Consider the following 17,274-nt stretch of genomic DNA (forward strand, 5'->3'; position numbering starts at 1 on the left):
TCTAAGATCTCGACATGCAGCATCATTATTCAAAAGTACAGGACAAGAAACATTACAATCACAGCTTTTAAACAGATCCCAGTGTTAGCCAAACTTAATTAAAAGAGAAAAAAAAAGTCTGTGATAGATGTAAATATCTTTCAGTATCAACTTCGTGATTCTACATTGACCCACTGACACATAACTTGACATAACAGCCACTACAAGAGTTTGACTCAACTTAGTCTTTAAACTGCCAGGGCCTCCACTTAAGAGCACACGTGGAATATCTGAAATAGAACTGCTATCAAATTCAAACAGCCCCAAAAAATCACAAACTGCTTTAGTCATTTACTATTTTATTCAAGTAACATCTGCAGGAAAATCAGTGACTCTGATTTCCTTTAGCCTGGCAGGTACTGACAGTTGACCTTTTCCATTAACAGTGGTGTGTAAGCCACGGGCCTGTGCCCTTCACTTGCCTCCTATTGAGCATGAGCAGAGCATGTTGTACATGTTACCCATGGGTAACCCTCTTAACCAAAGGTGAGGCCCCATCACTCATGCTGAGCAAAGTCAAGGCCGACATTTCTCCTGGGAGCTGACAGCAGAACAAAAAGCCGATGCTTCACTGTTCTTGGCTTCACTCATCAGGAGAACGCTAAATCAGAGCATGCACCGCATGCACATCCCTCCACCACTCCACTTTTGTTTGTGCCATTGGTCAGCTATTAGCTATTGAAGCTCAGTATTAGTTTATTTTTGATTTATCAAACAGATATTAGCAGATCAGTCTTAGAAACATTTATTGCATATCAAAAAAATCCCACTGGGGTTCCTGACCCTGGGGTTCAGTTTTATATGACCACAGTGCCTCCATTTGTAAGCAGTTACAGTTGAGCAGGGTGGCATGTGATCCAATAGCAATAGCCCCAAAATTTTGCCTCAGACCAGAATACTAAGTGGATTTTGGGAAATTGCAGACCCAGACAAGCTCTGCTTTAGTAAATAATGACAGTGCCAATTGTCTATTCAATAGAATCACTAATCACTGATTTAATCACTTCCCATTTTAGGTAGGGATGTCATTCAGTCAAAGCACCAGTCAGATAACTGTGAAAAACTAAGTCTATTAAATGTCTAAGACATTTGGAGTAACGATTCATAGTTTACTTCACTCTTTACTTTTAGAATCTGGCAGTAGTTTACTTTGTGCACTTAAGCTCCAGCAAGGAAACCAACAAAGCCAAAGTTGTGTTTTTGTGTCTACTGCGCTTCACGAAATGTAGGCTAGAGATGCAGCAAGTTAGATTGGCAACAGATTACAAAGTGACCACGTGGTTTGAGATGTAATATTTGTGTTTGACGAACTATGACAGGTAGAACAATATATTGCAATACAAAACCATGATGGTAGCATTGTGGAGCTGAAACAAATATCCCAATATCAGCTGCACGTACCAGTTAGGAATTAAGAACAGACACTTTTTTCAAAGTGAGAGTGCCGGTATTCACTCCAAGATAATAAGCTGTTTGTAGATGCAAAATGTTGTCGAGTTTTTTCAGGATATGCCATTTGGCTACACCAATAAGAAAACAAGCTGCAGCTCTGTGTGACAGCTAAGACAAATTGATTATCAACCTGCCAGAAAGCCCAGTCTCTCTCACATTTTTTATATGAATGGTAATTTTGCCTCAATTCGTAGTGCTTTTTGCCTTTCCTTCTGCTTGGTTTGCTTTTGAATGATTTGTGGGCAACTCAAGTGCTTGGGGAAGGTCCATAAAGTTAATACCATTAGTGTCTTTCTTCATGAGAACATCCTTATTAGTCAGGCAGTTTTTTCATGCATTAGTTTAATTATGTGGATATCTGCTTGTAAAACAAAATGATTCATACATTCCAGAAATCAAACAAAACAAAACATTGGAACTGGCGTTTTTAATAAGAGGTCCAAGCCCGAGGGGCTAGGAACCGCTGTAGCAAGGCTATGCCATTCACACAGCAGGGCTGTGGAACCTTATTGTTTTTCTAAGGATTTTCCATTATTATTCTTCTCTGCGTAAAACTCATGCTGCAGCCTAAACTGTACAAGGTAGCAGTGTGCGACTTTAAGGACTGATCCAAAACTCCGCAAAGACCTCAGGCTCAACAAATGACCCACTTCCACCACTAGGTGGCACTATAGCATGAAAACACGTTTGGCCTATAACTCCCAAACTGTGCAATTGGATTAATAAAAAATCAACTTTTTCAAACGCTTCCTAAACCGTGCAATGTAGCTGCACAAAACTTGGCACATAGCATCTTACAACCAACCTGACAAAATGGTTATTATTTTTTGTGGTGCATTTCATTTTTGTTGTTTGTGGAGCCTGGGCTGTCTACAAGGATTGTGTTTTTTTAGAGTTTTTTCAGGCAGCTAGCAGATGGTGAGATCTTTGCTGTATGTGACAGTTCGGCGATGTCGACTCGCGTCGGGATGACTGGCGCGATGAGGCTTGGATGATGCGGTCATAACTGCTTGCAGTTCTAGTTTAAAATGTTTTGGTCTTTCCGCCTTCATTGATAGGATAGCTAGGTGAGAGAGAGTGGGGGAAGACATGCAGGAAATCATCACAGGTCGGATTCAAACCCTGAACCTCTGGGTCAAAGCATAAACCTCAAAGTATATGTGCGCCTGCTCATATGCTTTTTTATTTTAATTCAATCTTTGTTTACACAGCTAATCTCATTGAGATGCATGGTCTCAATACAGGGACAATACACAACATCAGGGGCTTTGCCAAGTTCTTTGCTGGACGTTGAAAGTAGTCAACAACTATTTCATGGCTTGGCTACTCCTATGCTTTTCAATTTTTAAACCCCTGTAGCTGGCCAACTCACCAGTACTTTTTTAGCTAGCCATGAACATGTCACTGCTAATCAGCCACAATAGCCCTACATATTAGTTAGCTGGCTTGCTAACTAGCATTTTGGAAAGTGAGTTGTCATAAATGCTTGTGTGACCAGACACTAAGAAATATAACACACGGCTTTTCCATTGTATGTCAAGACATAACTTAAAAAACCAGTTCTTTCCTTTTTTTCAAAGATTTTTTTTCTGGCTAAATGTGCTTCAGTGTCAGACATTTTATGCAGAATGAGACCCATCAAATGTACTGTATGTTGTCATACAGTAAGTTGTCCATGTCACAACAGTGTAGAAGTGAGCCACTGATTCAAACAGTGTCCTTGTCAAACCTGTCAGGAAACCATTCATTAACATGATGGATAGTGCTTTCTTTAGTTGCTATTGTCCATTCATTTACATTTTTAGAACATCTCTATTTAAAGCACCTTTCTGGAAAACAATGTGAGCTTTTGTTGAGACATTTTTATCAAATAGCTGAAATAAACATGGCTCCATCATTAAAAATAACAGATGATTAAGAGTGCTCTGACTGCCTCAAGAGGAAAATGTTTAGGATATCTCCCATGGAGTAAAATAAAAAAAGAGGAGCAAATTTTCCAATACATTAAAAAAGGCTTGTCTATAATGATGACAGGATTGAATATCACTGCTTTCCTTTTTGCAGGAGAATGCCTTTGCCTCGACGGCTACATGAAAGACCCGGTCCACAAGCACCTCTGCATCCGCAGTGAGTGGGGGCCCAATCAGGGGTAAGTTATGATAGGATGGTTTATGATTGCTCATTATCATGCAGAGGAAAAGTTGGAAAAAATTATTTACAACTATGCAATCCTCCTACACATCGAACATGGCCATTTATTTGGTAAAACAGATATATAAAAAGAACTGTGAATTAGACAAAACTATGGGAGCATCTTAACTACCCAGATTTATGCACAACTATTTAGTTGTATATATAAAATGCAGTTATCTAGTTTAGCTAGTGCTTAGCAAAATAACTGCTTAAAGGAACATGCTGAGTTATTGAGACTTTAGCTTATTCACGGTATCCCCCAGAGTTGGTTAAGTCCACACATATCCTTTTCATCTTTGTGCATGTTGTTACTCTGTTGCACCCACCACTAGCCTAGCTTAGCACAGATCCTTGAAGTAACCATCTCCAACTAGCCTACTGCTCCCAAAAGCCTACTGATCGCAAAAGTGAAAAACTAACGCTAACATTTTCCTATTTACATGTTGTGATTTGTGTAGTTGTAGTGTACAAAAAACAAGGTCACATGAGGCTCAGCCATCTTCTAACCATACACATACTGGGAACTATTCTCCAAAGAAGGCGAAGCACTGCTACTTTGGCGGCGTGATTAGCGCAACACTTGAAAAGCACCGATGTTACTCTCTGCTCCTTATCACAGGGCTTCTTAGGTGCTGCGAGAAGCAGTGTCTGACAAATTAGTAGTTACCGGTAGTTACCCTTTTAAAATCTGAGACCTTCCCTGACTTTATTGGTTTCCTATAACAGTCTGTGGGTGGATTTCTATTAGGGCTGCTCAATTATGAAATGAAATGAAAAAATAATAATCACGATTATTTCGGTCAATATTGAAATCATGATTATTTAACACAATTACTCATTAACCTTTGGATATAATGGATAGTGTCCAGGGTATAATCTTTTAGTGTCCTTTATCTCACAGAAATTGGCTTTGGATCAGAATAAAATCTGTTTAACTATTGTGAGTCGGTTCCGCTTTTACAGATATCACACATGACTTTACACAGCTAATGAACAATTTCAGATACATAATACAATATTGTATTACACTTCACATTTTCAGTCACAATGACCACTACTATCTTACTGTCATGAAAAAAACTTGGGCCAAAATATGAACAATAATGTTGCCCTCAGTAGGCTCATTCACTAGCTACCTAAGGAAAAATCCAGCACATAGATGGTCCCTTAGAACAACGTTACATGACTCATGTTGATTCATTTTACATGAAGCAAACAACTTGTCCATCTGACTGCTGAGAGATATTATTGGTAAGGGCAAATGTGCGCTTGCGGATGTGCACATGTGCGAGTCATTCAGCACACAAGACAAAATAAGAGTGTTCTTGCAAAACAGAACATGGCAAAAATAATCGTTTTTTTCTTGATTATATAATTTTGGTTATTGTTGGGAGCCGAAATTGAAATCCAAATTCAAATTATTGCACGGACCTAATTTCTATGTAATGGACTCTGGACTGTTTTGCAGGGAAAAGTATGTGTAGTTTAAGCGCTCCTTTGAGTGCTTTGCCTCGTTTCAGCTCCCTTACAGCGCCAAAAGTGTACAACACTAGCTAATGTATTTGCATAGAAAGTAAGTCCGCTAACGTCAACAAATGTATGGCACCCACCACAGCAGAGTCTTGCAAAGATTTCCTGCAATACCGGTGCAATACCGGAAGTGGATTGTTGACGATATAGACTACATGAAGAGTAATTCCATCTTTATGTCTGAAATTGGTGGAGTTCCTAAAAAGGCAGTTGTGTATATGTTAGCACTACTAATAAATCACTTGTAGGTAGATGCGCTATCATGCTTTTTGGTCTCCTCATCTCTCCGGGTGCAAGGTCACTTCTTCTATAATACTATAACGATTTCGAGTGATGGGTTGATATTTTTTGGCTTTGAAAAATGCTGTTTCAGACCCCGTCCCTGGAAGTCATAGAAACACTTAATTGAGTTCAGATCCGCTTGTTAAAAAGTCCTTGACATTTGGCTGACACCACAGCCTACTACTGGGTTACCACTCCCACTCAGGGTGTAGATGTAGGGGTGCTACTGTTCTAGAAAGTAATACTTACATAAAAAAGACAGTATTGACAGGACAGTTCCCTGTGTAACCCCACGTTCAATGGGATTTTATATGGAATTGTAATGGAATTACTCTTTTATTAGTTGTCACTCTTGTAGTTCCAGTTTTGAGCAGATTCAAACCATACTGTGAAAACATAGTTATGTAATACTATGTATCCACCAGATAACATATCTGGTCTCTTTGTCCCTGTATTAAGATGGCCAATCAGATCCAGTGGCTGATCCGTAGGTTGAACATTATAGTGATAATTGTGAGATGACTTGTGCCAGGCAGAAAGATCAGTAAATGTAAAACCAAGAAGTAGTTAAAAAGCTACAATGTATTTTGTTTGTTTCATTCTAAAACTGAATTATTAAAGAATAATTTACATTACAATTCCTCAATTATTTTATTAATTTATTAAAGTTAATCAATGTTAATATTGTATAAATATTTCAGTGGCACAATCCAGTTGCCATAGGTTTATTTCATGTCATAAAAATTGTTTATACATGCCATACTTTAATTTAAATGAACAGGTAAGATTGCAAATAATTCGATTAATTTCAAGCATTAGTGCGTAACTTTTTGATATTAACGAACGTTTGTCACTTTTAAGCCACTGCCAAATGAGTTGATGTAGTAATAATATATATTAATTATAATAATATTAATAATAAGTTTATTTTATATAGCACCTTTTACAGACGTCACAAAATGCTTCACAGGATAAACATTTGTAACAATACAGTCGAAACCCATTGAAAAACAAGGTAAAAAAGAAAACAATGATTAAATGACCAATTCAAATCCTTTCAACGATTAAAACCTAAGACCCAAAGTCCACAAACAAACAAGAGTCAGATAGCGAGCTAAGCAACTCCCTGTATTTCTCAGTATGGCTGGGTTTAGAACATTGTGACTTCCGGCATCTTTCGCATGCAGAAACTCAAGCGAAGATAATGACCTCCTCTGAAGAGTCCATCATGTTTTTTTTAATCCTCCCTGTCCTCATTGGCTACCAGCAACTGTGTGGAGGAGGCATTAGGGCTGTGCGCGATCTCTGAAGGCTTGTATCACGTGGACGCGCTGACAGTTTTGATGTCATTACTTAGAATTCCTCATGGTGCAGAAACTACTCACTATAGCTTAAAACACATCTTGCATTATCAGCGAAACTGACCAGCTGAATAGCTGCAAAATGCATTGTTTACTACCACCTTAAAACATTTAACCATGCAGTAAAGATTTGTGGTACGGTCAAATTATGAAAGGAGTACTAGTTGTTGTCTGTGATATCACCAGCAGACAGAGCATGCCATTTTCTAAATGTTCTAAATATTTTGCAAAATCTGAATTTTCCCGGTAGCCCACCCAACTGTGCGCCTCTGTATCTCATTTCCCATGGTGCTCTCCTTGTGTCCCTGTCACTGTGTGACACAGTAGGCACCCTGGGGTGACTTGAATGTTTAATGACCACAGCCCGAGGCATGGAAGCAGCTCCCCTCTTCCTCAATGTTCTTTTTGCTTACAGTATCGTAAGGAGTTTGCTCAGAATGACATCGGGCCTCTGTCACTTCTCCTCCTTACACTCTCACTTTGCAGACTGTTTAGACCCCGAGCTGCCACTCCCCATTAATCTCCATCATTCTCCCTCTCTCACTTCTGCCTCTTGGCATCAGTATCGCTCTCTTAGTGCTCCTCTCTCTCTCTTTTTGTCTCTGTTTTTTTTCATCGTCTTCTCTCTCCATCACCCTCTGTCTCTCGCCCCTTCTCTGTGTCTCTTTCTCCTATTCTGTCTCATCCTGTCATCCTCTCTTATCCCCTCCCCTGGTAGATAGATATAAGCCAAAGTCACATTGCATGTCAGCTGCTGCAGAACACACTTTTCAATCAGCATGTTTACACAGAACACACATTGTAATGCTGCTTGTGATTTGTGGCCCTCTGGAAGGCGGGCTCGACTTGAAGCGAGACACTGAAACAAAGCTCATGATTTTAGGGGGTTTAGATAGGGGGGATCGGCACACTGAAAAATTTAACACTTTTTTCTCTCAGATTTTAATGCACAGTTTTATTCTTTCTCCTCCTTTTTGTCTCTTCCTCTGATCTATTCTTTTTTCAATGCAAGTCCCTGGCCTTACACCATATTTCAGCGCGGTTTTGATCTTGTGATGGGAGAACAGCCCTCTGATCGCATTTTCAGGTAAGGAAAACTTCACAAAAACTTTATTTTTTTCAACTGCATTCTCCGTGGTGTACAATGCATGCTCTTCAAAAGAATCTACAGGCAAATAACGTAATAGTTTTGGTACACAATTTTTGATTTCCTCTCTCACTCCCATGATTAAGGGAGGACATGAGCTGTGGCTGCAGAACGCCTTCTGTAGCTGCGACTGTCAGTTTCCAAGGTGTCATGTAGATTAGATTCTCAAATAGGAAATGCTGAGGCACTTAATTTCCTCTCAGGTCAGATAATCATTGTTTTCTGATTAATATTAGAGCAACGTGTTTGTGGAATTGATTGGAAAAGAGAATTCATTTGGAAGGCAGCCATTTATAAGGGGGCAATAACAGTGTGTGAAACTGTGATCAAATGAACAGTCTCACACACATACTGTCCTCCACAGTATGATGATATTTCTTTTTTTTAAATTCCTATTCCATTTATTTTTTCAAAACCCAATTTTATTTGTGTGATGATGTCTCCATGGTAACCATTTCATTGAGACCATTTTTTAAAGGTGCCCTGCCACTCGTATTTCATTACTTTGTGGTAATGTCTGGAGTTCTACCATGGACTCTGTGACATTTTTTGTGGAACAAATGCCTCGATTACCTTGTTTTAAGCCATTCTACCGTGGTATAAAGTGTATGCAGGAAGACTCAGACCATTACCCAGTGCAACAGGGCGAGCTCAGGAATAGTAATGAGCTCAGGCATCATGACATTGCATCACTTTGCGATGAGTAAAGATGTGAGTTGCACATGCATCACTTTGCGACAATTACCCGACAAGATGCTAACAAGAGATTTCTGTCTATATTATGTCAAAACAGTAAAAAAAACAACAACAAAAAAACAAATACTTTTTACAAACACAATTTAGCAATCAAACAACAAGGTTGTCAGTTGAATGGTGTTTTGAGCTAACGTTAGAAATCAAACAATCTTAGATAGCTACGAAGTGAAAACAATAATTTAAATCATAGAAAGCTTTTCCATCTTCAGTTATTGTTTATAATGAGAAAAGTTTATTATTTCATAGATTTCACGAATTTCAGTATGACATGTTATGACATGCCGTAAACCGTTTAAATCTAAGCATGCGCGACTCAAATCTACACTCGACTTACATTGGGCAGTGACAGACTCATAGAATGTCTCCACAAACCAATGGATGACGTCACACATGCTCTGTCCATTCATTTTTACGGTCAATGGTAGGTACCTCTTGTAATCACTGCCTCATCAAACCGTTCAGCCACAAATTAGAGACCTAGGGCATTCAGAGGATGTATAACTTTCATAGGTAGATTGACCAAAAGGGGATTTCTCAGCAGGTTCCAGAACAGAAGTGCTTGCCATCCATTGGGAGCCATTTCCCAAAGAAACAGACAGCAGACTTCTTCTCTGAGACAGAGGTTCCTAACAAGGTTTATTACCGATCTTCTCCCCAAAATCATTTGTTCCGTGGCTTGAGAAAGAACAGATCTAACAGAAGATGTGCTACTGCCTTCATTACAAGTCTTTCCATGACAGTTCAGCAGCAAAAACAACTGAAGACTGTTTTTGCTACTGCCTACAGTTAAAAGGAAACTTACAGAGTTTGTGTGCACCACTCTTCCAGCTGTAAGCATCGTCTTTTTACGTTAGGAACAGACAGAGGAGGCTGGCATCTTGCTAATATCTCCAAGAAGTGCTTTGATACATTGCCCACCATGCTAGGTTTTCTAAAAGAAGTCTTTCACTTCTCACTCTGTCCAGCCGTGCAGTTTAAAATGCCTTTGTCCTCAGACTGCTCCAGCCATCCATTCTAATTTAAAGCTTTTATCCTCTAGCTTTGAACTTTGCCAAGCAACCCTGTCGGCTTCAGGCGCCGGAAAAAGACCTTGAATATTAGCGAACGCTTGGAGAGCCAAGGACTCATCATCATGTTTTTCCAAAGCAGATATTACCGTTAAACACAGAAGCAAATGAGGCAATTGGAATCTCAGAGGTATAGAGAATAAAATGTAACAAAGAAAACTCAAGGATGCGTGTAAAATTCTCCCGTGTCAGAGGAGATAAATGTCAAGAGTCAGCATTCAAACACACAGTGTTTGCCAATTGCACAGTATTAGCCGAGGGGAGTTCCTCTGGGGGCTGCAAACATGTTTTCCACTCAACAACTATTTTCTCACGGGAACTTTTAGTGTTTTCCACCTCCAGTTTCTCTTAGGGTGAACCAAATAAGTCATATAGCAGCACACCAGTCCCTAGTTGTCCATTATAAAGTAGTGCTTGTTAAGAGGCTGCTAATTTGTCCTATGGTCACCCATATATGTCATGCTGCATCGTAGAGAATTTTAGTACTCATGCTATACACAGCCCCATGAGAGATGGTGAAATGACTTATGTGATTGGTTGTAACAGCTTTCTAAAAAATAACATGGAAATATTACCATTTTAATAGTCTTATAATAACTTGCTAGAACCGAAAATGTTTGACAATAAATGGAAGAACAGCAGCACTTTGATCCAGAGAAAACTTGACTTTGAAACAAAGGGAGTAATTGAGTGGATGTAATTAAGTGTTCCATTTCCACAATGGTTTAATCAGTCTGTTCTTAAAGTGACTGGTAATGCATGCAGTCCCCACAATCCACTGCCCTTTCCTTTGCTTATGCTAAGTTAGCAATTCATTAGATGCAAATTGAACATTTCTGAATGAAGAAATGTGTTTAGTCTGCACAAAAATGGTTGTTAACCATTTAATTAACAAGTTCCCCTCTTTTGTGCTCCACGTATTCATACATAATTCATCAGCGCTAATAAGGCATTTGATCTTTATCAGCGTGCACTGTTTAGCTTAAAGTTGGGAGTACTACATTTCATCTGCAGAGTGTTTAAAGATTGATGATATTCATTCACTCACAAATAAAAAATTGTTTTAAAAGCTCTTGTTCCAGGCATCTGTTGTTTACAGATTTATAGTCCTGTTCTGTCTCAGGGGAAACTCCTTTTTGGCCCTTTTTCGTCAGGGTTTCCAGTTTGCTATGTATCACATCCATTAGCACCCAGTGTCCTTCTCCTCAAGAAAGAGTTATACAAAAAGGAAAATTTTTTCTCAAAAGGTAATAAAAATAACCTCTAAACAACTTGATGGCATTATTCTAAATCCCTGATGCAGCAAAAACACTGATATTTGAACAGAATAATAATGTTAGCCTTTTGGTGGCAGAAGCACCATGTTTAGTGGACAGGGGTTACAATGCAGCCCGGGCTGTGGCTGCTGGTTACAGCGTTTACACTTAACACTGGACCGATTTTAAAGATCGTTGGTCCTATCAATGACTGACACAAAGAAAACAGTTATATAGGGTCCGGGTTGAATAAAAAAAAAATTACCCAACCTGTAACCTCACTCATCTACTCCACCCTTCCTGTCCTGCAGATTCACATACACCTTAGGGGAAGGGATGTGGCTGCCGCTGAGTAAAAGCTTTGTCATCCCACCTGCCGAGCTCGCCATCAACCCATCAGCCAAGTGCAAGACGGACATGACAGTTACAGAGGACGCGGTGGACATACGGTGAGATCACATTTACTGGCACCACTTACCACTCTTACTTTCTTGTGGTGATGTTTCTGATAAAATGTTGATAGACATTCCTACTAAAGCAATAAAAGGTTCCATAAGGCTTTGAAGCAAGGTAGGATTTCTAAGAGTGCTGCACCAAACTGAGTGTCACTAAAGCAAGTTTCTCTGCATTGCTACACTGAAATATCAACAGCAGTCTCAGTCCTTTTTGTATTGTTGTTTCTGATGAATCCTCACAACACAAAAAAACTAAACATTGGCTTTGTGATAAATATTTCTCAAGACCATCTTTTGCGTTCGTCATTCCCCAAAAGGCAGCTGTTTACTCACTTACTGTCTCACTGATTTGTATTCTCACTTAATCAGCTTTTTATTTATTTATTTATTATTTATTTATTTTTACTATTATTGCAGTGAGTATCAAGCAGCCCCGTGAGGTTGATGCAGAGGTTTTAGCAGTCATGATTCAGAAGGTAATAAAACTCTAACATCTAACACAAAATCAATTATGAAGACGCAGAAAAAAAACACTAAAAAGGAGAATAAGAAGAATTACTTAGCTATTCAATGCTTTGAAGAGAATTTCGATTGTTTAAATGGTTCATAACTCCTCCGACGAAAATCTGCTCAGTGTGCAATGACTGTTTGTGTGTCTAGGCTGCAGAGAGAGCCGCAAGTGAGCCAAAACAATGCTGCAGTATTAAACTGGACCCAGCTGACAGCAGTGACACAAAAGAATTATTTAGCCATTTTGCTTTGGTAGCAAATGGGCGGGCTTAAGGATGGGGATGTTGCTCGCTCTAGAACTTTGGTCCAGAACGAGAGATATCTTCATAATAAGGGAGCTATGTTATGAATGGGAGATAAAATGGTTTATCGTTTCAATTGTCATTTTTGTCTTTCCCTAACTTTTTGTATTGCACCTCCTTTGGTCTGTAACCGGGTAATTTCAAAAACTAAAGATTGGATGTTTAGAAAATTTCTTCTCTAGATAAAGTTTTTGTTTTCTTGTTCTGGAACCCCCCCTCCCCTTTCATCTACAATGTTACCATGAGGCCAACATTCTGACACAGATACACAATAATAGGAAAATATGGACAATGGATTCTACTGAGACCGTTTATGTTCCTAATTGCTACCTCTATAGTCTGCTACCATGACTCTGAATCTGACTATGTTGTACCCCAACTCCATTCTACTTACTATTTCTGAGCAACGGCTCCTGAACAATCCCGAAAATTAAACTTTGGCAATATATACTACTAGGTCTACTCATACCTTTGTGAAGGACAGACCTATATACTGTTAACCTACTTAGTGGTCAGCAGCATCATGAATCACCACAAGAGTTAATGTGACTGCATCTGGTGTGACAGTATTATGCAGTAGCATAAAGTTTGTTAGAACAGGATCAGGTAGGGAGAGGAGGTACGTTAATATAATTAGTAGTGGGATTTGTCTTTCATTGTATGCTGGAACATGGCCTGTCAACAAGTGAGTGTGCACAACCGTGTCAGATCCTGCCCTAATTTGCCAATGGTTATTTGCCCTGTGAAAATAATGTCAGGTAAAATTAGTCTCGCTCAAATGAATATCCCCCATCATTTTTCTTATTTAGCATGTAGGCACTCAACGAGTTTTTTGCCAGTGACTAATTTCAAGCCCTCAGATAACTGAGATATGAAGTAGCCCTACTACAAGAATGCTATGAAATAAAAGGAACTGGAAGACCAGGACTACATGTGTACATGTTTTTTTCAACCCTTTTATCAAAAGGAATGTGTGGGGATTCTCACAGGTGCAATTTACAGATGTAACACATGCATTATATTTCACTATATTTTCATTTTGAGTTAGCAGTGACAATTGTGGTCATCATAACTAGCAAAAACAAAGAACAGAATTTGAAGAAACAAACAATTCGCCAGTCCCGGCATCATGGTAAATTGACTAATGGGGCAGGTAAAAGTTGTGAGGTATCAATTTTTTTTCTTCATAAAGTCGGCGAAAATTTGAACTAATTTACCCTGGCATTACCCGCTGCATCAACCGGGTCAGCACTCGCAAATATTTCTTTAAGCAGTCAAGTTGTCAATTTTTGTTAATTATTACTAAATAATTCTGACTTGTCAAAGTCTTAAAACTTGTTACAAGAGTTAGGTCTAACTAGGATGTCTATCACTAGACTGTAACTGTAAGCACCTGTGTGTCAGCGTCTGAGGGCTGCTGCACTGTAATGATAGAGGTAGCTGGGCACTCCTAGTCCTCAGATGAAGATTCCTCATTAGATAAAAATGACGTCATTCATCTCTCCCCTATCCGATTCTGCCTCTAGCTAGCTGCCTTGTTGTAAGACATGTACACAAATCGCATTACTAGGCTACCGGCGGTGGTCTGAGCTCAGCACACTGGCTTTTATAAGGGAGTTAAAATCATGGACATGCGAATGAGGTAAGAGGACGGCTGGATTGGTTGCTCTTTGTGTCAAATATTGGCCAAATGGGATTACATTGTTAGTAGTTCAAAGCCCCTGGCAACAAAGACACCATGGAGACCTTGTAAAAGCAAACAACAGGGTTGTTGTGTTTGTACATTTTAACTAATACAACTAAGGGGGCAAAGCCCCCTTTCTCCCCCTCGTGGCGCCGGGTGCGTATTGGGCTAACCAGTTATGTACCATTACATTACGTTAGAACATTACATGTGTTTCTCTTTTAACTTTGACATTGGATATCCCACAGCCAGATACACATGCATATTTCTTCATCTAATCACTGTCTCGTCATTGGCAACAGCTCTTTGTGTTTTTGATGCTATATGCACTGACTATTTTATTCAGTACTATTTAATTTACTATTTTTAAAACATCATGTCTGAAAACAAATCTGTAAAAGACAAGTTATTCAAATAGAATACTGCGCTTTCCAAAATGATGTTCAAGGTCAGCCTCATCCTTAAGCTGAGCTTTGGTTCAAGTTTCTCACTTTTGATTTTCATGGTCAACTTAATTCCAAAAACTTGGACTAATGTACTGTATGTTTATTTTTATGTTAACACTTTACAATTGTCTTATTTTTTTATTGCACAAATTAATCTGACTACAATATAAAGGTTCTTAATATAAAATGTGGCAGTAAAAGAACAATTCTGGTCATTTAAAAGTGCTTAGATTCTATTTGGCCTAGCAAACTTTGTAGTTTTTTTCACATGCTGTTGCAACAACTAGTAACGTTAGAAAAACTACAACGTTTCAACGGATCTTGTTAGACATGAAACAAAACAACAGGCACGATAAGCACACTTGTTTGGGCTTGCGAGCCGGCCAAAGAGTAGTAACGTTACGTTTTGAGTGGATGCCGAGCGCGAGACGCCAAAATGGATGTCAACAAGACTCTGAATGGAAAGTTTACTTATACAAGTTGACAAATGGTTCCATTGACAAGACCAAAGTTATCTGTGTGTTTTGTTGAACTGAGAGCTATCATCGCGGCTCGTCCAGTCTGAAATACCACTTAATGGCCAAGCACACAGCTGATTCAAATTCTCTGCCCCCTCGTCAAAGCATTTTTTTCACTCTTATTGATGGACAGTGATACATTGAGTGAGAAATTATTTTATTATTTAAGTGCAAATGACTGCTTCAAGTGAGACTCTTACGTGTGAAATTGAACACTACAGTAGGCTATATGCCAGTGTTTTTAATTTAAAAAACATTGGCACAAAGCAAGCCGATTTTCATGTTGATAAGAGCATTAAAATGAGAAAAAAATAATGGGATAGTATAAAAATGTGTGATTTTTTAAGGAGTTAACTATGATATTCGGGCATTTAATCACAATTTAATATTTTTATTGTTTGACAGCACTATTTAAAATTAATTTGTATTCAAAATTCTATCCCTACAATTTTGATAAATAGCGGCACGGAAACAATGAGCAGAAAAGTTTAGAAAACATTATTTTTGTATCCCCACCTCTTAACTTAAATATGTGACAAATACTGCACTTGGAAATGATGCAGATTTTTTTTGAGTACATACTGTGGTGCGTCAGCACTACTGAATCATATTTCTGTAAATTCATTCTGTTTTGGGCATGGTTTTGCAAATTTCTATCTCCCTACTCTATGTTTACACATTCCACTTCCCCCTTTTTTCCATTTTATTTTCATTTGGCAGCTTTCTTCAAGACGCTGTGTAAATACCCAATTTCCCTCTGATGAAGGATCTGATGAACACTTTTCAGCTTTCCCCAGGGGCCACAAGGAAACACTGCTAACACATCTCGAAGCTGCTGATTTACTCTGCATTTGAGCTTTGTTGCCCCATGTTTGATAATCATTTGTCACTCGGTCTTGCTTCCTGGCAGATGGATTAATAGCAATGATGCCCTGATCTTTCTTCCCTTGATTAGCTGGCGTCATGTCACTTAGAACTGAATGAAGAACCAGCCTTGGTTTTTGTCCTCTTAATGTGCTTCTGCAGCATCGCCTAGAAGTTGTATACAGAAGACTATCTTTGAGGTTACAAACATAATTTTGCTTTTTCTTATATTTAAAGTTCTGAGACAAACTGCACTATTTCAAAACTCAATATTCCATTTCCCTATGTGCTTCTGCATTAAATAAATGCTTATTAATACTTATAAAAAGGTAAAGGTACTTTATTGTCACATACACTTACATGTTACGAAATTTGTTCTCTGTATTTGACCCATCCCTCAAGGGAGCAGTGGGCAGCCATTTACAGCACCCGGGGACAAACTCCAGATCAGACCCAGTTGCACTGGCACCTGACTGGAGAACCTAGACATGTTTTTAGATGGTCAAAAAAATATATGTACTGTGTGTGTGTGTGTGTGTGTGTGTGTGTGTGTGTGTGCGTTCGTGTGCGTGCCGCTCACACTAAAGCAAGCATTTGAGAATTATCTTTTCATTAAAATCAGGGTTTCTTTCAGTTTTTTGTTAATGCTAATTTCAACTTCCCACTCTGAGCTGAATAACCAACTTGTGCAAGTAAATCGTGGGGGGATAACTTGGCATTTAAACCTTTGTTGGTAATTTTAAGTGGCAAATGGACTGAATGATTGACCGGATGTCCGTTAATGTCCACTTTTATTGTGTTGGAATTTTAAACTCTGGTGGATTTATGAGGACTATGGTGCTCCTCAGATCTCTGCAGGGTAAATCCCGACAGCTTTGCATTCAAAATTTTCTGTTGCACAATTAAAACAACTTTTCAACGTACACACGTTACACCAAAACAAGTTCCTTCCCGAGGCTTTTTTGCAGCTGTACTGTGGCTCTGCCCGGGGCTTAGCACCGCCCATGGTGATTGTGATTGGTTTAAAGAAATGCCAATAAACCAGAGCATGTTTTTCCTCCCTTCCCAGAATGCTGTGTGGACTAGCCAAAGGAGGAAGGTCTGTCAATGGAAGATTATCTCTCTACTGACTAAGGCTGGGTGCACATTTATCCTCTCAAAGGAATTCACCATTTTTTAATCACCATGGACACCCACAGGTGTTTTTTAGTTATTCTGGTGGATTGAACCTCATCCCAGGACTGTGTGGGTGTGTTTAGACTGATTGATTTACATTTCTCTGAGTCTCCTGTGAGCCTTGTTGCACCTGTTTGGGCATGACAAATGATAGCTTCATTATTCTTATTGGTAGATGACATTTGTGACGTAATAAATTCCCATCAATTCCGGCCCACCTTCAACCAGAGCAAGGT

General features: G+C 39.0%; 1 protein-coding gene across 5 annotated transcripts in view; it reads left to right on the top strand.

The window, feature by feature from the left end:
- The window catches only part of astn1 (astrotactin 1), a 330,603-nt gene that overhangs the window by 108,272 nt on the left and 205,057 nt on the right, over window positions 1-17,274 (top strand). For all 5 annotated transcript variants that reach the window (XM_034888865.1, XM_034888866.1, XM_034888867.1 and 2 more), the window contains 3 exons: window positions 3,556-3,640; window positions 7,870-7,944; window positions 11,395-11,532. In XM_034888865.1, coding sequence (XP_034744756.1) covers window positions 3,556-3,640; window positions 7,870-7,944; window positions 11,395-11,532 — 298 coding nt within the window. The remainder of the gene's footprint in view (window positions 1-3,555; window positions 3,641-7,869; window positions 7,945-11,394; window positions 11,533-17,274) is intronic.

Source organism: Etheostoma cragini, chromosome 12 (assembly GCF_013103735.1).
Source record: "Etheostoma cragini isolate CJK2018 chromosome 12, CSU_Ecrag_1.0, whole genome shotgun sequence".
NCBI lineage: Eukaryota > Metazoa > Chordata > Actinopteri > Perciformes > Percidae > Etheostoma > Etheostoma cragini.